Genomic DNA, 24,890 nt, shown 5'->3' with positions numbered 1-24,890 from the left:
CCTGACCTCGCGATCTGCCCGCTTTGGCTTTCCAAACTGCTGGTATTACAGGTGTGAGCCACCATGCCTGGCCCTGATTTTTTTTTAAGAGTGGGTGGGTTAATTTGCTTGTCATAACTAGTGTTTCGTCTTTCTCTCTCACTCCGTTAGGGCAGATGCAGACAGTGTTTGTTTAAGAAAAATTAGCCAAGTGTGGTGGCACACGCCTGTAATCCCAGTACTCTGGAAGCTGAGGCGGGAGAATTGCTTGAACCCAGGAGGCGTGGATTTCGGTGAGCTGAGATCACACCATTGCACTCCAGCCTGGGCGACAGAGTGAGACTCCATCTCCGAGAAAACAAACAAACAAAAAGACTTTCTAAGTCATTCTCTCTCCTTTTGAAAGTCTGTGTAATATTTACCAGTAAAATATTTTAAGGCCTTACCTTTTCGAATTTTTTGCACATTTTTGACAGCTGCTCAGTGTCATCCAAACCAAGAGAAGAGAAGATCTGTATGATTATGCTGTCAGGCATTTGAACTAACAAATCAGAATTTCCCTGACACAGATTCAAAGAACATGTCAATACTTCTTTAACAAAATTTGTATTTAATAAATGGTTAAAATCGCAGTGCCAAAAAGACATTAACATTTAACAATTTCACTGAAAGGAAGAAACTGTAGAATGCACGGTTTCAGAAAGCTATTTTAAGTTATTTACAAATAAAGTATCTAAAACTCAAAGACAGGCTCTATATGCTATACCTAGTTTATCCCTTCCCAAACAAAATTTCTGTTATTTGGGCAAATTCTTAAACCATGGTTTAAACTGTAATGGTTACAAACCACAAATGCATCCATCCAAAGACTGTGAAACCATTTTCATCCGGTCAGTGGCAAAACTGTTGAAAGGGCAATAGTTGAAGCTGTTGGGTTTTAAATACTGGGAACTCTGGTATATATTCCTACCAGGACTAAAACACAGCACACTCTGCAGGCATGGCTGACTCACGGAGGCTGTAACAAACAAGAACTACTCTTTACTCGACAGCACAGCTAGAGGCCACCGAGAGGCACGAGAGACTGACAGCTCCTCTGCCTATAAATGAATGGAACCCACACTGGATGTCGTTCTCACAGCACTGAAAGTGCTTCAGGACTCACACTGATCCAATACTAACTTTCTTTCCTATTTTACACATATTTTTCTACTGTCCAGTGAAAATCATTTTCTGTTTTGGCTGAAAAACAAATATTAGTTTATAACAGGAATGGTAAAATCCGTGAGAATTCTGCTCAATTTAATACAAGATCACTACTTTCTTTAGAATGGTGTCTGCGTGTTTCTATGTCACCCTCTGTATTTTTAGCTTCCAGTTTCCTGGTAAGGAGTAAGTTCTCCTTTCCAGTCACGCTCGGGGTCCTTTACACGTTTCTGAGATTCCTTCGCTTGTCCATGGAGGCCAGGTGCACCCAGTGACTCACTCTGCCTCTTCCCTCTTCTCAGGACCAGTCCCCGAACCTTCTGCCTTGCAGATCCTCCCACTTTCACCACACTCTCGTGCTCGGAAGCGAGCTCCTGGATCATACAGCTGCAAGGCCGGCCGGTCCTGCCAGGATAAGAGGGCATGTTACTCTTCCAAGGGCTGGCAACACAGAAGGGTCAATATCTCCTTGTATTTCTAGAACTTGATGATATGAATTGTCCAAAGAAAATCAACCTGGCAGCTAAAAATCAGCCCTTTTCACAGCACTCTCTCAGAATTCTGAGGCAATTTAAAAAGCCACGTAAATGTCGGTTATCTGGGCAAATGTTACTGCTCACACCAAGAACACCTTGTAATCTGAGCTGGGGAGGTGAAAACTCAAACATGTCCACCTCAGTCCCTAGGCCTGAAACAAAATGAGATGTGGACCCTCAGAGATGGCTTCAGATCTACGAACTCAAACTGTTATTAACGTGAGTGGTAAGCAATTTCCACGGGGCTTATCCCTGCCTAGCATCTACCAGCAGGGAAACTGAACTGCTCCCTTTTGGGAAAACACTACCCCATCATTTTATTAAATTCCTGGAGGCAAAGCAATAAAAATGAACCAAAAAATCCATGAAGGGTAACTGTTCAGGGCCTGAGGGCAACAGCCAGGGAAGCACAGAGTGGCCCTGAAGGCCAGAGTCAGCAGCGACAGCAGCACAATTCCTCCCTGACGGGGCCACCAGCCCTGCCCCAGCACTGAAGGGGTGGCAGAGGAGGAAGGTGGCTTCCCGCTTCCTGAGGCCTGTAGCCTCCTGCTCCACGTGCCTCCCGCTCCCTGCCTATTCTCCCTGCTGAGCTGCAGCCTTGGCCTCCAACAGTCACCAGGAGCCCAAGTGTGGGCTGCAAGGACAACCATGTGGGCACATCTCACACACTTCTCCAGGATTCACCAGCTCACCTTTACCTTCTCCTGGACTGTGTGTGGAAGCCCACATCAGGTTGCCATCAGGGGGTTTAGCCAAATTTTCTTTTCCTTGGTATGAACCTGACCGACGGGAGGGGTGCGAACAGGCTCAGCAGGCCCCTGCACCTGAATGCTGTGGGGCGGAGACAGGCTGCCTGGAGCCAGCATGCACAGCTTTTTTTTTTTTTTCCCTGAAACAAAGTTACACTCTGGTTGCCCAGGCTGGAGGGCAATGGCGCAATCTCGGCTCACTGCAACCTCCGCCTCCTGGGTTCAACTGATGCTTCTGCCTCAGCCTCCTGAGTAGCTGGGACTACAGGCACGTGTCACCACGCCCGGTTAATTTTTATATTTTCAGTAGAGATGGGGTTTCGCCATGTTGGCCAGGCTGGCCTCGAACTCCTGACCTCAGGTGATCCACCCGCCTCTGCCTCCCAAAGTGCTGGGATTACAGGCGTGAGCCACCGCACCCGGCCGACAATTCGGCTTCTTACCAGGGCAGTACCTGTGTACACAGATGGAGCATGGAACCTGACCTCAGAAGTACATGACAAATGCCAGGCTCCCGGGAAAGAAGCTCCTGCACACATTCCCACCACAGCACTGTGAGGCTAAACAGAGGAGCGAATGCTCCCCCACCTCAGTTCGGGGGAGCACCAGGCCATTCACCACTGCTAAAATAAGGCACCTGAAAACTGAGGACTCCCTATTGAAAAGACCCATGGCTGTACTTTGTGCCCCCCAAGGTCCAGGCAACCCCAGAAAACTGTGGAGTATTCTAGAGGTGTTTATTCAAAGGAGAAGACAAGAAGGCTCTCCTCTGGCTTTCAGCCTCGACTTCACTGAAACATTTTTTTTTTCTTTAGACGGAGTTTTGCTTTGGTTGCCTAGGCAGGAACGCAATGGCGTGATCTCGGCTCACTGCAACCTCCGCCTCCCAGTTTCAAGTGATTCTCCTGCCTCAGCCTTCTGAGTAGCTGGGATTACAGGCACGCGCCACCACGCCCAGCTATTTTTTGTATTTTTAGTAGAGATGGGGTTTCGCAATGTTGGTCAGACTGGTCTCGAACTCCTGACCTCAGGTGATCCGCCCGCCTTGGCCTCCCGAAGTACTGGGATTACAGGCATGAACCACCACACCCGGCTACACTGAAACACTTTATTTATTTATTTTTTTTTTGAGACGGAGTCTCGCTCTGTCGCCCAGACTGGAGTGCAGTGGCCGGATCTCAGCTCACTGCAAGCTCCGCCTCCTGGGTTCACGCCATTCTTCCGCCTCAGCCTCCCGAGTAGCTGGGACCACAGGCGCCCGCCACCTCGCCCGGCTAATTTTTTGTATTTTTAGTAGAGACGGGGTTTCACCGTGTTAGCCAGCATGGTCTCGATCTCCTGACCTCGTGATCCGCCCGTCTCGGCCTCCCAAAGTGCTGGGATTACAGGGTTGAGCCACCGCGCCCGGCCACTGAAACACTTTAAAAGTGAACATCGTTCCTACACACAACCACCTGGAAGGATCTGAAAGGAATTAGGCTGAGTGAAGAAAGCCCCTCTCAAAGCTCACACACTGTGTCTGCACTCATCAAGCATTCTTGAAATGACAAAATCACAGACGCAGAGGACAGACAGGGGCAGCCAGAGGTTAGACGTGGGGAGGGAGGTGAGTGGGAATGCGAACCCGAGGCAGCCCTCAGTGTGCTGGGAGCTGGGGTGGGGCCTGGTGCTGTCAGAAGGGTGATGCCGTCTGTAGTGCTGCGCTGGGAAAACGCAACCTGAACAAAAATCAGCTTCAAACTTCTGGAAAAAAAAGCTGTTTGCTTGGCTAAGGGGGTAACCACAGTCCTGTGCTCAGCGTCTGTGCAGAACTAACTTCAGGTGTTTGTCAGCCATGGGAATATTCACTAATAATCAGAATGTTGTTGATAATGTGGAAGAAACCTCCATGAAATATTAAAACTTTCCTTCCTGTCTCAAGGGAAAATTTAATCTTATTCTCAAGGGAATCATACAAACGTGCTAGTTTTATACTAAATAAAATCTTTTTCCTGGTGAAAAATAATTTGACTCTCTGAGAAAAGATGACGACTAGTCTCACTCTAGGATCTGACTTTCAGGAATAACGAGCTTCCCAAGACACAAGGCCAAGTGGGGGTGACACGGTCAGCGTGCAACCTGGACCTTAAGACAGCCAGACAGATTTTTCTTTTTGGGTTTAATAAAAACCTTGTTTGCCAGTCGCTCCTTTCTGGGTGCTGGACCGTCGTCACACCTCTGCGCTCTTCCCAGTCTCTCCATGGCCTCCCCCGGAGCCCCGCTGTCCTGGCTCCCCTTCTTCCCTCTGTCTTGGCCAGGTCCTTTCCCCCATCTCTGCTCATCTTCACTCCTTCTGGAAAGCCAGTCAGGCTCGTGGTGAGCTCTGTGCCTCCTGCCGTCATCCACATGGTGTCTTTGTGCTTCACATTCTTTTTCTTGAGCTCTCTCCACATCCCTGTACTCTTTATCACTGCCGCTGCGTGACCTGTGGTTCAACCCAAGCATCAGCGACTGCGGTAACCGCCAGTCGGCTGCTCACCCTCCTTTCTAGCCCGCAGGTTCCCAGACAACAGGGGCCCGTGTCAGCGCTGCACTGCTGAGGCTGCACTGTGATGGGCACACAGCAGGCACTGACAAAAACCACTACAAAGAAGAATAAATCATAGTAATAATATTTGTCATTTCAGTTGAGTGACAGATAAGCAATATGCCTCACGCTAAGGTACTTTTTATACATATTGTCTAATTCTCACTAACCCTCCAAAGTAAGTATCTTCTTTCGGCCAGGCATGGTGTGGGCTCACGCCTATAATCCCAGCACTTTGGGAGGCCAAGGTGGGTGGGATCACCTGAGCTCAAGAGTTGGAGACCAGCCTGGTCAACATGGTGAAACCCCCTCTCTACTGAAAATACAAAAATTAGGTGGGTGTGGTGGCATACACCTAATGGCATACAGGGATCACGCCTGTAATCCCAGCACTTTGGGAGGCCAGGGGCAGGCAGATCATTTGAGGTCAGGAGGTTGAGAGCAGCCTGGCCAACATGACGAAACCCCGTCTCTACTAAAAATACAAAAATTAGGCCAGGTGCAGTGGCTCACGCCTGTAATCCCAGCACTTTGGGAGGCCGAGGCAGGCGGATCACCTGAAATCAGGACTTCGAGACCAGCATGACCAACATGGAGAAACCCCATCTCTACTTAAAATACAAATTTAGCCAGGCATGGAGAGGCATGCCTGTAAACCCAGCTACTTAGGAGGCTGAGGCAAAAGTGCATGAACCCAGCAGGCGGAGGTCATGGTGAGCTGACATCATGCCATTGCACTCCAGCCTGGACAACAAGACGAAAATTCCGTTTCAAAAAAACAAAAAACAAAAATTAGCCAGGCGTGGTGGCGCGTGCCTGTAATCCCAGCTACTCAGGAGGCTGAAGCAGGAGAACTGCTCAAACGTGGGAGGCAGAGGTTGCAGTAAGCCGAGATCGTGCCACTGCACTCCAGCCTGGGCGACAGAGCGAGACTTTGTTTATCAAAAATAAAATAAAATAAAATAAACCTTCTTTTCTACAAAGTGACTGAGACTAAAGTGGTCCAGTGGCTGTCCTGGGAGCCCAGGTGCACATCCATCATGATGTGCAGAGTAAAATTAATTGACATTTAATAATGGCAGATCCATTATCTTTATGCATTTATCAGAATATTAAATGAATAGTAAATAAATGGCTGCTTTGCTCATTTGGCAGGGCTAGTGGGGACCATGAGGATCTGTAACCAAGCATGAATTCACACCAGACACGTGGCAGTGTCAAGAACAGTCACAGTAACGACACCCATAACATAACCCAGTGCTTCACAATCACGGATTTGATAATCAGACATAAATTTTATAGACAAAGCAATAAACCAAAACCCCCAAGCAGCAGAAAGAATACTTCATCAACTCGGAAAGAAAGGCAGTGAGAAATCACCCCTACGACTGTGACTCTGGGAAGCTGGCGGCCTAATCCCATTAGTCTTCCCAAGTAACACCCACGTCCACCATCCCCTGCGAGCCAAGTGGCCCTGGGCACCAGGAGACTGTGGGTGGTGAGATGTGGTGAGTGGGCAGGAGTCCCAGAGGGGAAGGCAAGCCCAGGTACCCAGGGTCCTGAGGATGGTGGGTGCCAGGAGCAAGAGGGACAAGATCCCCCGACTGGCATCTGGCTGGTCTCTCTGGCCCACCAGGCAGATGCTGCTGTGTCTGTCCCTTTTGCAGATGAGCTCCCTCCACAGAGCTGCTCCCTCCACAGAGCTGCTCCCTCCCCAGAGCTGCTCCCTCCCCAGAGCTGCTCCCTCCCCAGAGCTGCTCCCTCCACAGAGCTGCTCCCTCCACAGAGCTGCTCCCTGCACTGTTGTAAGCAGCAAAGGAAAAGAAAAAGGGAGGACCCGCAGTGCACAGCCAAAGCTGCTGGTCAAGACCCACAGCCGGAGGAGCCAGGGACAGCTTCAACCAAAGGATCACAGCACTTACAATTCTGTTTCTCTACCACAAAAGATCTGCCAGCCCTAAAAGATGGGGTTCCCAAATATGCAATTCTGTAGATAAACTGCAAGGGGGCTAAAAGAGCGAAGGGCAAGATATCACAAACACAGAGAAAAATAAAAACAAAAAACAGAAAACAAAGAAAGACTGGGAAGACAGATCCTGAAGACCTGACATGCAACAGCAGGAATCCAGGAGATGACTCAGGAGTAAAAGGAGGACATGGAGGGAAAAGCAAAGCAAAAGACAGGAAGAAATTCCCTGATCTGAAGACAGACTTGAGACTGCAGGCGAGGCGAGTTCACTAAGTTCCTGCCATGCTGACGGGAAATGAAGGCTAATGTGCACTCGCACACCCTGGAAAGTCTGGGATTCCAAGAATAACGTGAAACAGGCATACTCGTATTGACAAGGCCTACGTCACCATGACTGGGAACTGACGCGGTCATAACAACAAAAGCACGCTCACGTCTCCTGGGACTCCTCCAGCGAGCCTTCCACGGGCCTGCCACCTCCAGTATCAATCTCCTCTCCTCTTTCTTTTGGTTTCTCTGTGGTTGGTTCCTCTCCCTTTTCTGGTTTCTTAAGAAGCTGAGAAATTACAATGTTAGTAAAATATCACCTCAAGAGCACATTTTAAAAGAAGCTGTTAAATAAATAATTACAAATATACACCAATATTGAAGCCAAATGTTTGCAAGGCAAAGAATTAGAGCTAACAGTCCAAAAGTGAGGTTTTTGGTTTAATACATGGTGGAACATTCAGTGAATGAAATATTTTTTAGTCATGAAAAGGTAGGTTAATGTGATGCAAAGATGTTCACGTAACAAATAAAGGGCTAAAAAACAGAACATGCACCACAACCCCACTTGTACTTTTCTTTTTTTTTGAGACAGAGTCTTGCTCTGTTGCCCAGGCTGGAGTGCACTGGCGCACTCTCGGCTCACTGCAGCCTCTGCCTCCAGGGTTCAAGCGAGTCTCCTGCGTCCACCTCCTGAGTAGCTGGGACGACAGGCATGCGCCACCACGCCCGTCTAATTTTCTTTTTTTTTTTTGAGACGGAGTTTCACTCTTGCTGCCCAGGCTGGAGTGCAGTGGCACGATCTTGACTCCCTGCAACCTCCTCCTCCCGGGTTCAAGTGATTCTCCTGCCTCAGCCTCCCAAGCAGCTGGGATTACAGGCGCCCACCAACACGCTCGGCTAATTTTTTGTATTTTTAGTAGAGATGGGGTTTCAGTATGTTGGCCAGGCTGATCTTGAACTCCTGACCTCAGGTGATCCACCCACCCTGGCTTCCCAAAATGCTGGGATTATGGGCGTGAGCCACTGTGCCCGGCCCCCACGTCTATTTATGTTCTCGCACACTCACACACACACAAACTCTCACACACACACACACTCACACTCGCACACTCACTCACACACACACACCCCCCACCATCTAAAGGGCTCTGCAGTACTGTTAATAGTGATTATTTCCTTTTTTGAGATGGAGTCTCGCTCTGTCGTCCAGGTTGGAGTGCAGTGGCACAATCTCGTCTCCTGGGATCAAGCGATTCCACTGCTTCAGCCTCCCAAGTAGCCAGGACTACAGGGGCGTGCCACCACACCTGGCTAATTTTTGTAGTTTTTGTTTTTTGTTTTTTCTGAGACGAAGTCTCACTGTCGCCCAGGCTGGGGTGCAGTGGCTCAATCTGGGCTCACTGCAACCTCTGCCACCCTGGTTCAAGCAATTCTCCTGCCTCAGCCTCCTGAGTAGCTGGGATTAAAGGCTCCTGCCACCGTGCCTGGTTAATTTTTGTATTTTTAGTAGAGATGGGGTTTCCCCATCTTGGCCAGGCTGGTCTTGAACTCCTGACCTCATGATCCAACCACACTGGCCTCCCAGAGTGCTGGGATTACAGGCGTGAGCCACCATGCCTGGCCAACAGTGATTTATTTCCAGATGGCAGAACTGAAATGACTTTATTTCCTTTCATGTATAGGGTCTAGTTTTCCTAAAATAGACAAGCATTAGTTTTGTAATAAGGAAAAAAAATTTTTTAAAAGGTTGCTTCCTACTGATAATTTAGAATATAGTTTTCAAAACACTGATTATTCTCTTTCCTGAAACAGAACAAATGGACAAGCTGCCACGACATATTTCATCTGCCCCGTACGGCCCTGGGCCTTTCTCCCTGCTCTCTGCATAGTTTTTGAAACTAAAGCACCTCAGCTAACTTGGGAAAAGGGAGAAAAACAAACAAAAAAAGCAATGGAAGCACCACAGATCGATCATTTGTAGAACAGAAATGGAAGGTGTACTTCTGACAATTCTGTTCTCACTCACAAAGTGGACATACTTTAACTTGCAGCACAGCAAGACCATACACAGACGCATTCAATTACACGTGCTCACTTGGGAACGCAACGCATCATGAAAGGTGGAGCCCTGGACGCGGCTCCTCATCAAGCGTGGGCCCTGTGTCAGCTGTGAACATCCTCTTATTCTGCCTACGTGGAATCTGGGAACTTACACATTTCCTTTCCGGTAACTGTCCATCTTTTATAAAAATTGCAACAGTAATATGTCTGTAACAAATGCGAGCCATAGGGAAGTGCCAATCTCCATCCACCCACTCAACAAATACTCTGCGTGCCCAGGAACTGTTCTCACAACATTTCTGACACTGCATGTCTTTTTCTGTACCAACTCTCCACCTCTCCACCTCTCCGGCACCAGCTGCGTGCTCCACATTCAACTCAACGCTGAGGCCATCGACCTGCGGTTAGCACCAGAACCCACAGACTGCCCCCTTCAGATGACAGTTCCAAGTCCTGGAGTGTCACCGGTACTTCTGACCAATCAGCAATAAATTCAGAGGTTCTCGACGGCCTCTCCTCAGATTTGATAAGTTGCTGAAATGGCTCATGGAACTCAGAAAGGCACTGTCTTCTCGATAATTGGCTTATCATAAAGGATACAACCAGGAACAGCCAAATGGAAAAAATACACAAGGCGGGTATGGGGGATGGCGCAGCGGTGCTTGCAGCTTCCATGCTGTAAGCCTCCCAGCAAGCCCCGCCTTTTTTTTTTTTTTTCCTGGAGACACAGTCTTGCTGTCACCCCAAGCTAGAGTACAGGGACGCAATCTCGGCTCACTGCACCTTCGCCTCCTGGGTTCAAGCGATTCTTCTGCCTCAGCCTCCTGAGTAACTGGGACTACAGGTGTGCGCCAACATGCCTGGCTAATTTTTGTATTTTTAGTAGAGATGGGGTTACACACCATGTTAACCGGGCTGGTCTCAAACTCCTGACCCTGGGATCCACCCGCCTCGGTCTCCCAAAGTGCTGGGATTACAGACATGAGCCACTATGCCTGGCTCCCGGAAGCCCTGTCTTTAGGCATTATTAAGGTTTCATGATACAAGTGTGATTGATTAAGTCACTGGCCAATGGTGACCTCTCTCTAGGCCCTCTGCCCTCTGCTAGGATGGGACTGAACGTCCCAACCCTCTAGTCCTGCCTTAGTCTTTCTGCCAACTAGTCCCCATCCTGAAGCTGCCTGGGGCCTCCAGCCCCCAGTCCTCTCATTGGCATATAAGATACTCACATTGCTGCGGATGCCCGGGGTCTGAGGAGCTGTGTGCAGGAACCAGGGACTAAGACCCTGTGCTAGGCACTAGGGAATGGCTATGAATGAGACAGGGGTGCCCCTGCCTTGAAGGAACTCGCACCTGATGCTCCACCTGAGGCAACGGTGGTCAAGGGGAGGAAACAAAGGAATAGGATAGCCTCAGACAGCAGCTACGAACACACGAAGGGAGAGTAAAGCAGCAGAGACGCAGGAAGAGGAGGGTCCAGGAGGACTCTCTGCAGAGCCAAGACGGGAACTAAGACCAGATGCCAAGAAGGAGCCACGGGCACATCTGGGGAAGTCCCTGTGGAGGCCTAAGGTGGAATCAGCTGGTACATTCAGGAGAAACCAGCAGGCCAGAGCCGCTGGAGACGAGCTGGGGAGCAGGCCAGCTCTGCTACGCCCTGAGAGGCTTCTGGAGGCCAACCAGAGTGCACGGGCAGCGGAGCTCCCTCCCAGCCCTTGCCTGTGTGTGTTCACCCATGTGGCCACACATAAGCTCACTGCTTAGCATCCTCAGAGGAACATTAAACAGCTGAGCTGTCTGTGTGCCATATTTCTTTTTTTTTTTTTTGAGACGGAGTCTCGCTCTGTCGCCCAGGCTGGAGTGCAGTGGTGCAATCTCGGCTCACTGCAAGCTCCGCCTCCCGGGTTCATGCCATTCTCCTGTCTTAGCCTTCCAAGTAGCTGCGAGTACAGGATCCCGCCACCACGACCTGCTAATATTTTGTATTTTTAGTGGAGACGGGGTTTCACCACGTTAGCCAGGATGGTCTTGATCTCCTGACCTAGTGATCCGCCCGTCTCCAGCCTTTCTGAGGCGGAGTCTTGCTCTGTCGCTCAGGGCGGAGTGCAGTGGCGTGATCTCAGCTCACTGCAACCTCTGCCTCCCGGGTTAAGCAATTTTCCCGCCTCAGCCTCTCGAGTAGCTGGGACTACAGGTGTGCGCCACCAAGCCCGGCTAATTTCTGGAATTTTTAGTAGAGACGGGGTTTCAACCTGTTAGCCAGGATGGTCTCGATCTCCTGATGTTGTGATACGCCCACCTCGGCCTCCCAAACCATATTTCTCTTTATTAAGAATAGCCACGAGGGCTACGCATGGTGGCTCATGCCTCTAATCCCAGCAGCAGGAGGATCGCTTGGGCCCAGGAGTTCAAGACTAGCTTGGACAACACAGTGAGATCCCCATTTCTACAATTTTTTTAAAATTAGCTGTTCAGGTATGATGGTGCACCCTGTAATGGGAGGCAGAGGCAGGAGGATCACTTGAGCCTGGGAGGTAGAGGCTGCAGTGAGCTGTGACTGTGCCACTACACTCCAGCCTGGGTGACACACTGAGACCCTGTCTCAAACCCCCCCACAAAAACCAAACAAAAAAATAGCAAAAAAGTCATGAGCCATCTGTCTTTAAGCTGTCGATTCCTCCACAGATGCCAGTTTTCAGGCATTAAAAACATTTCAATGTTCCACATGATTTAGAAGTGAAAGACCCCCATACTGAGCACAGATGCTTATTAAAAGCTAAACCAGGCCGGGCACGGTGGCTCAGGCCTGTAATCCCCAAACTTTGGGAGGGTGAGGCAGGAGGATCACTTGAGTCCAGGAGTACGAGACCAGCCTGGGCAATACAGTGAATAGAAACAGGGTCTCTCTCTGTTGTTGCCCAGGCTGGTCTTGACCTCCTAAGCTACAGCAATCCACCCACCCTGGTCTCCCAAAGTCCTGAGATTATAGGCACGAGCCATCATGCCCAGCCAACTTTTCTGTTTTTGACTGACCGTATCAGAAACAAATCTATGGTTCAATGATCTCTTCCCCACCCTTTCCTAACCTACCTTCTTTCCCCAAGTCCTGACATTTTTTTTCCTTATACAATTTTATTGAATATAAGGTATTCGATAAATAATAATAATATTGAATATGCCTTAAATCCTTCATGGCGTGATACCTTAGGTCTAAATCCAGGTTTAGTCCTGAGAAGACAATGGCTGGTCCCAATTCCGGCCAACACATTTCACACAGAGAAAAATTCCCTCTATGTATTAAACCACCCTCATCAATGAACGTATCAGTCACAAGAAAAACTCAGCAAGAAATACAGAAACTCATTAGTGCTACCACAACAGAAATGATAAAACCCGGTTCTATGAGTCAGCCTTCACACAGAAAGGCAAAACCAGTGGTTTTCAAATGTGTACTTTTTAATCAGGAAAAGTTTCTTTTGAGACAGAGTCTCGCTCTGTCGCCTGGGCTGGAGTGCAGTGGCTCGATCCCGGCTTGCTGCACCCTCTGTCTCCTGGGTTCAAGCAATTCTCCTGCCTCAGCCTCCTGAGTAGCTGGGATTCCAGGCACGCGCCACCACGCCCGGCTTATTTTTGTGTTTTTGGTAGAGACAGGGTTTCACCATATTGGCCAGGCTGGTCTCAAACTCCTGACCTCAAGTGATCCGCCTGCCTTGGTCTCCCAAAGTGCTGAGATTACAGGTGTGAGCCACTGTACCAGGCCAGGAAATTATTATTATTATTATTATTTTGAGATGGAGTCTCGCTCTGTTGCCCAGGCTGGAGTGCAATGGCGCGATCTCGGCTCACTGCAACCTCTGCTTCCGGGGGTTCAAGCGATTCTCCTGCCTCAGCCTCCTGAGTAGCTCGGATTTCAAGCGTCCGCCACCACACCCGGCTAATTTTTGTATTTTTAGTAGAGACGGGGTTTCACCATGTTGGTAAGGGTGATCTCAAACTGCTGACTTTGTGATCTGCCCGCCTTGGTCTCCCAAAGTGCTGGGATTATAGGCGTGAGCTACCATGCCCGGCCAGAAAACTTTTTTCAAAAGGGAAATGTAGAGGGTGGAGAATAGGAGGAGGGTGAAGACTGAAAAACAGCAGGTACTGTGCTGACTACCTGGGCAACAAAATTATCTGGACACCAAACCCCAGAGACACCTGATTTACCCACGTAACACACCTGCACATGTAGCCCTTGAACTGAAAATGAAAGTTGGAAAGTTAAAAAAAAAAAAAAAGACAGTGTCAGCAGCAGCCCGACGTGTGCCAGCGTGGGGCTCCTGTAGGGGTGTGCTCCCCACTGCACACCCAGGAGGACAGGCGCCCACAGCAGCCTGAGGACTCCCAAGGCTCAGGACACACTGTGAAAACCACTGCTGTAGGATGGAAAAAAACAACACCACAATATTAGATTAATTCACAATGTTTTCAAAATTCTAAAGAACTAAGATATGTAAAAAGTATAATTACTGTAGCAGAACTATTTTTGGAAAAAGGAAATGTTTCCTCAGAATTACCTTAATCCTTACTTCTTTCTCTGCAATTTTCTTCTGTTTATCTGTCTCTTTTTTTTTGCATCTTTCTTCTTCTCTTCTTCTTTTTTCCTCTTCCCGCAAACGTTTCTTTTCTAACTCTCTCCTCCTCCGTTCTTCTCGCTTCTCTTCTCGAATTCTCTAAAGACATGGAAGGGTGTGTATATAAACCGCCTGGATGAGAACGGCAGCAGCAGGGAGGGTGTTCATGAGGTAAAGGCCAGACCTACCTGCTTTTCTAATTTTCTATTTTTAATATATTCCAAAAGAGGTGTTGTTCTTCTAGCTAAAACACAAAAGTTGTAATATAGTATTTAACTCCTAAAGAAAGATTATTTTAAATATTTGTTTTCAATTTGATCTTTAAAATAAATAAGGGAACAATATCATTACTTTTTAAATTTACATGATCACATACTGTCTCCAGGGGAGTTTTTATTCCATTACTATCATGTCAAGTAATTTGAAAGTATCAACAATTTTATACATAGTAAACATCTAACTCCTGATTCTTAAGGGAGGCTTAAAGTATTACAAAGATGATATTTTTGTAGGTACCTTAAATCATTAAATAACATATATTTACTTTGATACATCACATATTCTGAGAACTTTTTTGTTTTCCGTTCTCCAAGCAATGGTTTTAAATAACATGGATTCTTGTAATGTCTTACAATATACACTCCATAAAATCCCAATGCTAAGACATACAACTCTGGATTGTAGTTTAAAAAATGACTCCACACGGGTTGGGCGTGGTGGCTCACACATGTAATCCCAGCACTTTGGAAGGCCGAGGCGGACAGATCACCTTAGGTTGGGAGTTCGAGACCAGCCTGACCAACATGAAGAAACCCCATCTCTACTGAAAAAATACAAAATTAGCCGGGCATGATGGCACGTGCCTATAATCCCAGCTACTTGGGAGGCTGAGGCAGGAAAATCGCTTGAACACGGGAGGCAGAGGTTGCAGTGAGCCAAGATTTTGTGCCACTGCACTTTAGCCTGGGCAACAAGAGTGAAACTCTGTCTCAAAAAAAAAAAGGAAGAAAGAAAATGACTCCACATGGCACTGCTGATTTCAGAAAAGGCACCAACTACTAGGGAATGAACATGTCTACAAACTCTATCTTGGTCCTCCGCTTTCATGCTGGACCTCTCAGATCTGACCTGGATGTGGGTGCCCAGGCAAGCTGGAGGCCCCACAGACACTGCCTCTGAGGGACTCGCGCTGAGGTGGACAGGCCCCACATCCCACCAACACGAGGACACAAACGGGAAGGGGGAAGATGGTCTGGGTCTATTCTGTGGGTAAGATCTCAGATTAAACAGCGTTCTGAAGAATCCCTGGATGCACCTGAAAACTGACACATCATCTCTGGAATTCTGAGGACCAGGAATGAATCAGGAATCATAGGAGAAGCCCTGGCTGGGGGTCCCTCACTTGGAACTGAGGACCCTGACACCCTGACATCACAGATGAAATGGCACCTGTCCCAGAAGCCCCGCACCAGGGACAGTGGTTGTAGGGAAGAGCTGATTGTCCCAGGAGTCCTGCCCCAGGCACAGTGGTTGTAGGGAAGAGATGATGCAGGTACAAATGCCACATTTCGTGGCAGACACAGTTGCTACAGAGAACCCACTCCCCAGAGGGGTCTCTGGGCTGACCATGAACTCTGGCTCAAGGTGAGTACAGCACACTGGCTCAGGTAAATAGTCGGCTCTTTGTAATGGGCAAATTATCTCAAATCAGCCAGGGTTCTGCTCTGCTCTGTGAAAGGCCTGGACTTGTCAGCCAGGAGCAGGGCGAGACCACCTGGATGCGCGGGGAGGCTGAACCCAGACCCCGCTTGCCCACCTTCCTCTTCCTATAAAATGTCTGCCCCATCACCCACAGAGATCACAGCAAAAGTATGTAAGACCTGAATAAGAAAGTGCTCTACACATCATGAAAGTATGTTATTTATCAGACAGAATACGCACAACCATGCAACAGATCACAAGTAAACAGAAGCCTCAGAGCTGAACCCGGGCCTGTCTGCTCTAAAGGCCTATGCACCAGACTAACTCAACAACTCCAGAGTCCTTGTCAGCAAGAGCTTATTAATATTTCCATGTAATACTCGCTTCTCAGACCTGTTCAGAAGACTCCACTGGAGGTCAAAAGCTTAGTAAAGAAAAAGGTAATCTGCCATGAATTGCCTAAAGTTCAATTTTTTTTTTTTTTTTTTGAGACAGAGTCTCACTCTGTCACCAGGCTGGAGTGCAGTGGCGTGATCTTGGCTCACTGTGACCTCCACCTGCCGAGTTCAAGTGATTCTCCTGCCTCAGCCTCCTAAGTAGCTGGGACTACAGGCACACGCTACTACACACAGCTAATTTTTCTATTGTTAGTAAAGACGGGGTTTCACCATGTTGGCCAGAATGGTCTCGATCTGTTGACCTCGTGATCCGCCCGCCTTGGCCTCCCAAAGTGCTGGGATTACAGGTGTGAGCCACCGCGCCCGGCCAAGGTTCAATTTTTAATATGTAGAAACAGCAATCACAACAACAAGGAAGACTCTACAGCCAAGTCCTGGAATGAATCAGTCGTTCCCATCAGGGATGGTGAATTCTAAGCCTCATTCATTCATTCATTCATTCATTCGTTCAACTCTGGTAAAGCACTGGCTGTGCAGCAGACTCTCGGGAGGTGCCAGGGCACGCCCCCCCCCCCACCCCGGCAGGAGCCACGTGTCTGCCCCAAACAGGTATGTCTCAAAACAGCCCTAAAGTGACCAATCCTATGCAAGGGGACTTTTAAAACAAAGTGAGATGGAAATGGGAGGGGCAGGGAGGTGAGGCCTGTAATTAACATCTAATTTACTTCTTGTAGCTCTTCTGCAATTTATCAAGTTCTTAAGTGAAGAACATATAGATTCTAACTGCCAGGAAAGATGGATCTTGTGACCTAAAACTTACAGAAAAACCACTCCCCTAGTAAAAATCCATCTCACAACAACTCACTTTATCCTTTTAACTAAGAAGAAAGAAAGAAAAGGAAACAAGGAATGAGGCTCAAACTAGCATTGGCTCTAATGTCTAAGTCTCTCATGTCCTTCCTAAATCAAAATACATATTCCACAGTAAGCTAAAAATGATATAAAAGCATTAAATATTTACTGTTCCCATTTGCTATTATTTTTCGCTAGTTACTCAGCTGTAACAGTCACTAACATGCTGAAAAGGAACTTCATGTAAATTCATCACTGGTCTCGACTTTGCCCCCAGTACTGTCCTACCCTCATCTTCCCTTGTGTGTAATGGGGCCACAATCCACCCATCTGTTCAAGCCAAACCCTGGAGTCTTAATTCTTCCTGTTCCCTTACCTCCCACACCCTGTCTGTCTGTCGGTCCTGTCCAGTCCACCTCCAAAACACACACGCATCTCCTGGCATCCACAATCTATTCCATGTGACACCACCAGAGTCATGGGGACAAATAATCAGACCATGCCACTCCCCCAGTGGCTTCCAGTTGCCCTGGAATGAATCTAAACATCTTGCACAGTGCCCCGACCCTCCAACCGCATTGCCCTCACCCACGTGTGCCAGCCCCACAAGCCTGCAATCCGCACCTGCGGTGAAAAGTGACAGCCGCCGGCCCTGCCCCTGGTGCTTCCTTCCTCCACTGCTCAGCACAGCCAGTCTCAGTTCATCTCCTGACCTCTTTCCCTCCCGCAGCCAGTCTCAGCTCCAGCTCCACCACCATCTTGGAGGGAGTCTCCCAACCTCTTTCCCTCCCATATTCCACTGTCACATCAGTGGCACTGATTACAAACTGAGGGGTCCTGGCTGGGCTATTCCCGCTCCTGCTTCCTACCTGTCATCCCTGATGGCAGGCAGAGACCTTGTGCGACCTGTTTACCACTTGGCCCCACGCTGAGGCCGAGTCAGTGCCCAGGCAGCATGCAGCCTCAGCACATCTTGTTTACTTTAGCGATCAAAAGCTTTATTACAGCCAGGCGTGGTGGCTCATGCCCGTAATCCCAGCACTTTGGGAGGCTGAGGTGGGCGGATCATCTGAGGTCAGGAGTTTAAGACCAGCCTGGCCAACATGGTGAAACCCCATCTCCACAAAAATATAAAAATTAGCCAGGCATGATGGCAGGTGCCTGTAATCCCAGCTAGTCAGTAGGCTGAGGCAAAAGAATTGCTTGAACCCAGAAGGCAGACGTTGCAGTGAGCTGAGATTGTGCCACTGCACTCCAGCCTGGGCAACAGAGTGAGGCCCCGTTTCAGAAAAAAAAAAAAAAACCTTTATTATTAGACAAATGAAGAAAGTGAGTGGACTATTTCAATAACATTGACCTTTCTTATTAATTCAATCAACATTTATAAAATTCCTGAACTTTTCTTTTCTGTGTGGCAACCGTGAAGATGAAAATGTAGTTCCACTGGGGAAACCAAACGAGGGAGTTTATGTGGCGGGAGACAGACAATGTGGCTGTCACGACGCATCAATTTCTTTTGTTTGTTTTTTGAGATGGAGTCTCGCTCTGTCGCCCAGGCTGGAGTGCAGTGGTGTGATCTCAGCTCACTGCAACCTCCGCCTCCTGGGTTCAAGCGATTCTCCTGCCTCAGCCTCCCGAGTAGCTGGAACTACAGCTGCCCACCACCATGCCCAGCTGAGTTTTTGTATCTTTAGTAGAGACGGGGTTTCACCACGTCGACCAGCCTGATCTCGAACTCCTGACCTTGTGACCCGCCCGCCTTGGCCTCCCAAAGTACATTCCTCTTGATGGGGGGGCAGGGCACAGCCTGGGTGGGAGAGGTGAGGGGTGAAGAACGGGGGCTTTGAGGAAAGGAGATCCACAGAGAGGAGAAACACTTCCAGGTGTGTCTGGGACTAAACGACAACTGTCTGCCTGATTTTCACGTCAGTGCTACTGAGAACTATTTCTAAAGTACACGACTTGTGGGCATGGGGTGGAAGGCTGGATTTAAACTTGATTCTGTGCTCTGGCCAGGCTTATCCACAAGTTGGCTTGGCTTGGCTCAGGGAGCCTGGCATTGCTGTTGAAGAGCAGCAAGATGACCTCACCACGAGCAAAACATCTCATGCCTACGGGCTCCTGAGGCATCCGTCTGTGACCACTGACTTCAACTCCGTGACACAACGCGCTTTCCCTGAGGCATCCGTCTGTGACCACTGACTTCAGCTCTGTGACACAACGCGCTTTCCCTGAGGCATCCATCTGTGACCACTGACTTCAGCTCTGTGACACAACGCGCTTTCCCTGACGCTGTCAGGCACATGCCATTCATGTGTCTTCTCCACTGCTCATTCCGAAGCAGCACAACTTAAAAGGATCGTAACTAAAAAAATCACGTGCTCTCCATCAACCAATGCTCAGAAATATTTTCCCATGCGGCCATCTTGCCATTCTTTTGTCAAAACTGGAAATTACTCTACATTTCTGCCAAGCCTGTAACAAGTTTCAACTTGTTATCACAATCAAGAAAAAAAAAAGTATATCCTCTACGAGTAAATCTCTCAATAAAGAAAAGAGAAGAAATGAGCACACAGACCAATGAGCTCTCTTGTCTTCGCCTCCATCTCCCCCAGCAGAGTCTCAGGGTTGGCGCTGGTCTTCTCTTCCTCCACAGAGTAAGTTTCTAAAAACTTCTTATATTCTGGATCTAGACATTAAAAAAAACAGAAAGAAAATAAATATAATCTTTCCCATCTACAGGAGAATTACATTTGCTCTGTGTTCTTAATTTGGCAGCTTCGTAATGTAGCACTTGGAAAGGGCTCACCATCTTCGATGCTTCCAGTCTTGGCATCTTTTTTTTTCAGCTTCTTTTTGGCTATCTTCTGGAACGGAGCAAACTCTACCACTGCAGGATATTCTAGGCCTTTTAACAGGAAACATGTTCCAGAAGCCATTCTGAAATTCTACTACATTCATTTTGGAAAATAATGACCTAGCTTACTTAAAGAGTAAGTGTAACAATGACAATGTATTATTACTATTTAAACTATAATTCATCCTTCCAGTAAGAGATTAAAAAAAAAAACATTTAAAAACCTACAATTACACTTTCAAGCACCTGCAACCTTCACATGGCAAACTCCAGACTAAAACAAGGATGAACTCATGGTAGGAAGAACAATTATTTATTGAACAAAACAATCCATCATGTTGTGGTGGTTGTGTAACTGAATTTGTTCAAAATTCATCAAATTGTTCACTTTAAAAGGGTGACTTCTACCATATATAACTTACACCTCAATAAACCTGACCTCCCCAGCCCCATCCCAAATAATTTATTGTTGGAATACCTTTAAATAATCAGATTTCTTAACTACGTTTTACATTTTATTTTAAAAGGTTAATTCAACTATCAATTTGTTATTTAAGTTCAAGAAAATTACTTTGCTTAGAAGACACCATGGCTAAAATTGAGAGCTTCAAAGGGTTTATAGAATATTCCAGGTGCAATCTGCTTCTGATAAAAGTAGAGAATGGAAGCCATTAGAAACTAACTTTGTTGCTATGTGGGGGAAAAATGAATACACAAAGAGAAATGTTCACTAAGAGAACCTGCTATATGCCAAATCATCAAATGGAACACTGCTACCTTGGTACTAAACCCACTGAGTCATTTTTAGACTTGTCAGTAATGGTCAGGTGACTGAATTATAACTCCCTTATCTGGGAGACATTTTTGTGCCAACCTCCACTATCCAGAATAAAGTCAGAATCAGGGAGACAGTAGGGCACGGGACCAGCAGGGATGATGTCCAAGTCACCGCTCCACCCACAAGGCCTAGCACACAGTGGATACTCATTCAATGGCAGATGACATAGTCCCTGATTCCAAAGCTAAAAGTAATCAGTGTGGTACTGCCACACAGACAGACACATCCATCGAGGGAATAAAATAAAGAGCCCAGAAAGAAACCTTTGTAATATTTGGTCAACTGATTTTTTTTTTTTTTTTTAGAGACGGGGTTTCACCATGGTCTCGATCTCCTGACCTTGTGATCCGCCCGCCTCGGCCTCCCAAAGTGCTGGGATTACAGGCGTGAGCCACCGCGCCCGGCCAGTCAACTGATTTTTGAAAAGGGTGCCCAGACCATTCAATGGGGAAAAGAAAGTCTTTTCAACAGCTGGTGCTGGGAAAACTGGATATCCATAGCGAGAAGAATGAAGTTGGACCCTTACCTAACACCATATACAAAAAGTAACTCGAAAAGGATCAAACCTAAATATAAGACCTGAAACCATAAAACACTTAGGAAAAAACACAGGGGAAAAAGCTCCACGGCAATGGATTTGGCAATGGGTTTTTGCATATGACATCAAAAGCACAGGCTTAGGCCGGAGACCATCAAAACAATGGCGGGGCGGCAGTTCACGCCTGTAGCCCAGCACTTTGGGAGGCCAAGGTGGGGGAAATCGCTTGATACCAGCCTGGGCAACTTAGCGAGACCCCGTCTCTATTTAAAAAACTAAACAACAACAACAACAAAGTAGAACCAGAAATAAGGACTGACTTGCTCACTACTGGTGGGAATGTAAAATGGCACAGTTGCTGTGGAAAACAGTACAGTATAAATTTTGTGACTTTTCTTGAGACAGAGTCTTGCTCTGTCACCAAGGCTAGAATGTAGTGACACCTCGGCTCACTGCAACTTCTGCCTCCCAGGTTCAAGTGATTCTCATACCTCAGTCTCCCAAGTAGCTGAGATTACAGGCACGCACAATGACGGCTGGCTAATTTTTTTATTTTTAGTAGAGACAGGGTTTTACCATCTTGGCCAGGCTGGTCTCAAACTCCTGACCTCAAGTGATCTGCCCGCCTTAGCCTCCCAAAGTGCTGGGATTACAGGAGTGAGCCATCACACCTGGCCATGTTACATATATTTTACATATATATACACACACACATATATATACATACATACACATACGTAATTTTTCACTCCGTCGCCCAGGCTGGGAGGCAGTGGCATGATCTCAGCTCACTGCAACCTCCGCCTCCCGGGTTCAAGCAATTCTCCTGTCTCAGTCTTCTGAGTACCTGGGACTACAGGCGCCTGCCACCACGCCTGGCTAATTTTTGAATTTTTAGTAGAGATGGGGTTTCACGTTGTTTCTCAGGCCGGTCTCAAACTCCTGATCTCATGATCCACCCGCCTTTGGCCTCCTAAAGTGCTGGGATTACAGGGGTGAGCCACTGTGCCGGGCCCATCAACATTTTTTAAGTGAAAAAGGGAAGCTGAGTAAGTTACTGAATAAATGAGCAATGAACACAAAGGTCAGTTCAAGCATCACATTTGCTTCTGGTCACAGGAACTAGCTTGGCTAATGCTTATTTTGTAACAATCTTTCTAGTCCTTACCCCTCAGTGGAGAAAGAGAAAACACTCATCAGTGTCAAAACGCTTGGAGTGCGAAGAGGGTGGCCGGGGAGGGGAGGGCAGAAAACAACTTGCTGTGAAAGGTACACAAACTTGACAGCCAGAACACAACAGCAGACAGCCTGACAGGAGAGGAGAAGGGGAAAAGATCAAAGCAGAACCCTAGAAGTACCGGGAAGGGAACTATTGAGACTAGAGGTGAAGACTGCGGTCTCCACAGGCAAAGCTGTTTAACAGCACTCAGTGACTTCCTGGTGACATTATCATAAATGGTACAGTCATGAAGGGTGCTGTTTAGGAAGATAGAAGTCAGTATACATTTTGGAAAATTCCTATCAAACAGGTAAAATAATTTAGTTTTAAAACCCAAAAAGATAAAGTTCTCTCATGCAAAAAACTCACTCATGAAAACCTTCATTCTCTGATAATACATAAATAGACTGTCACTATTACACAGAATTTCTGGGATTTTTTTGGTTTAAATAATAAAATTAAATAATTTCAATTTTTAATATCTGCACGTAATTACAGTAACATAATCAAAATTTATCATCTTACTTTAGTCTGAGAACTTTTTAATTACAACGCACAAACAGACCAGATGCTGTGGCTCACACCTGTAATCGCAGCACTCTGGGAGGCTGACGTGGGAGGATCACTTGAAGCCAGGAGTTCAAGACCAGCCTGAGCAACACAGTGAGACCCCTGTCTCTACAAATTTTTTTTTTTAAATCAGTCGATCATGGGGGCACACGCCTGTGGTCCCTGCTACCTGGGAGGCTGGAGGATCTCTTGAGCCGGAGTGTGAGGCTGCAGTGAGCCGTGATTGTGGCTGCTGCACTCCAGCCTGGGCAACAGAGCAAGACCCTGTCTCCAAAAATAATAATAATAAAAACACGGATATTCTAGCAATACTTCATTAGTATACCTAGAGATTATAATAGATTTTTTAAAACCAATAATCCAACCTTTGCTGTCAAGGAAGATATATCCATCAAAACGATCTCTAAAAAGAAGGATGTCATCAGGATTCCTAAAATTAATGTATGCTCTTGAGTAGAGATGAGGATAAAGACTGAAATAAGAGATAACAGTGAAAATGGTTAGTGAAAAATACAATACTCCATTATTTTCGCCTCTTTTTCCTTTTCTGGGCACAACAAACTACTTTAGATAAAACTTTTGTGCCAAATCATCTCAGTTAATTATAACAATCTGGATATTCTTTAGCAAAAACAAATGCAAAACGTTAACTTTACGAGGCAGAACTCAGGTCCCTTCTGCACTGCCCAGAACCGGTCCTCGGAGGCGAAACCCTAAGGCAAAGCCAGGGCGCACTCCCAGAGGAACCCGTGGCGCCGGGGACCCTCTCCGGTATTTAGAGCCGCACTGGCTGTGGCACCGGCGTGGAGGCCACAGGAAGAGCCGGCGCCCTCCCGCCCCGCCCCGTCGCCCCCCGTCCCGTCGCGCCCCGTCCGCGTCCGAGCACGGAGGCCCGGGAGGCGCCGGGCGGGCAACGCTGGTCCTTTCAAAGGCACCCGTTTTCCTAAGCGTTAGCCGCCTGAAAATCATCCGCATTTCTAATGCAAACCACATCTGTTTCCTTGTTGCTGGTATTTTTCTTTGAAAGGACTTACACGTTTTACTGAAATGTAATTTATTCAAAAAGTTCACACGACTCCATAAAGGAGAAATCACGGTAAGGAACTTAAGGCAACGAGAAGGCCAGCGGCGCAGAGCTCTGGGTTCCGCCCTCTCCTCCTCCTCCTCGCTTCGGGGCGGGCCTCACCTCAGGTCGGCGGCGAAGAACTCGAAGTAGTCGTGCGCTGGCAGCGGGCGCAACTGCTCCTCCAGCTGCTCCTTGGTGAGGCCCGGGGGCAGGCGGCGGATGACCACCTGCGGGGAGCGCGCGGCCGTTCCCACCGCAGCGGGGCGTGGACATGGAGCTCCGGAGGGACCGCGCACCGCTCCTCCCCCTCCCCTCCCGGCCCCGCCCCTCCCCTCCCGGCCCCGCCCCTCCCCTCCCGGCCCCGCCCCTCCTCCTCCGCTCAGGACCATCCTCTCCTCGCGAGGTTTGCGCGCCCCGCCCCCGTCCCCGTCCCCACCTTACTCAGGGCCGTCCTCTTCTCCTCGCGAGGTTTGCCCGCACCGCCCCCGCAACCGGAGGACGAGGTTGGCTGCGTCTCAGCTTCTCGCTGCGGCGAGTCGCGGTGGAACTGTACTTCTAGGGCCGACAGCTTTTCCCTCCCGCACGGTCCCCGCGCGGCAACGGCCGCCCTAGGGCCTCCGGCCCCCTCCTTTTCCGAGCGCATCCCGCACTCTCCGCCGAGCCGCAACCGTCAGCCCTCGACAAAACCTCGCGAGAGCTCGACGGCCCCCGCCCCGCCCCTCCTCGGGCTGCGATGGTCGGGGCCGCCCACGAAGGGCCCAGGAAGCTGCGGGACGGGTCGGGGGTCGGGGTCGTGACCTCCGGCCACACAGCCTAGCTCTCCGCGGGGCCGGGCGGACCCTCAGGGAGCGGCGGCCGAGGTTTAGGGCGGCCCCGGAAGCAGAGCGCCGGCGGCTTTGGTC

The 24,890-nt window shown here is 48.3% G+C and overlaps 1 protein-coding gene across 5 annotated transcripts; it reads right to left on the bottom strand.

Annotated features, from left to right (window-relative positions):
* Window positions 1-566: 566 nt before the first annotated feature.
* Window positions 567-24,687, bottom strand: UPF3A (UPF3A, regulator of nonsense mediated mRNA decay). Of its 5 annotated transcripts, none has more exons than XM_025364754.1 (10): window positions 24,425-24,656; window positions 24,109-24,215; window positions 23,288-23,394; window positions 19,710-19,808; window positions 19,479-19,589; window positions 14,138-14,193; window positions 13,893-14,048; window positions 7,440-7,561; window positions 4,640-4,934; window positions 567-1,590 (listed from the first exon to the last, which is right to left on the bottom strand). In XM_025364754.1, exons 1-10 carry the CDS (start codon window positions 24,629-24,631, stop codon window positions 1,462-1,464), a joined length of 1,389 nt encoding a protein of 462 aa, XP_025220539.1. In that variant the 5' UTR covers window positions 24,632-24,656; the 3' UTR covers window positions 567-1,461. The 5 variants fall into 5 exon arrangements, 4 of the variants coding, with proteins under 4 accessions (XP_025220539.1, XP_025220540.1, XP_025220541.1 ...); XM_025364755.1 differs by having other exon boundaries at window positions 13,905-14,048; XM_025364756.1 differs by lacking the exon at window positions 19,710-19,808.
* Between the last annotated feature and the right edge of the window lie 203 nt (window positions 24,688-24,890).

Source organism: Theropithecus gelada, chromosome 17, assembly GCF_003255815.1.
Source record: "Theropithecus gelada isolate Dixy chromosome 17, Tgel_1.0, whole genome shotgun sequence".
Lineage (NCBI taxonomy): Eukaryota > Metazoa > Chordata > Mammalia > Primates > Cercopithecidae > Theropithecus > Theropithecus gelada.
Note: the sequence above shows the minus strand (reverse complement) of the source record. Positions and strands in the feature narration are given on the sequence as shown.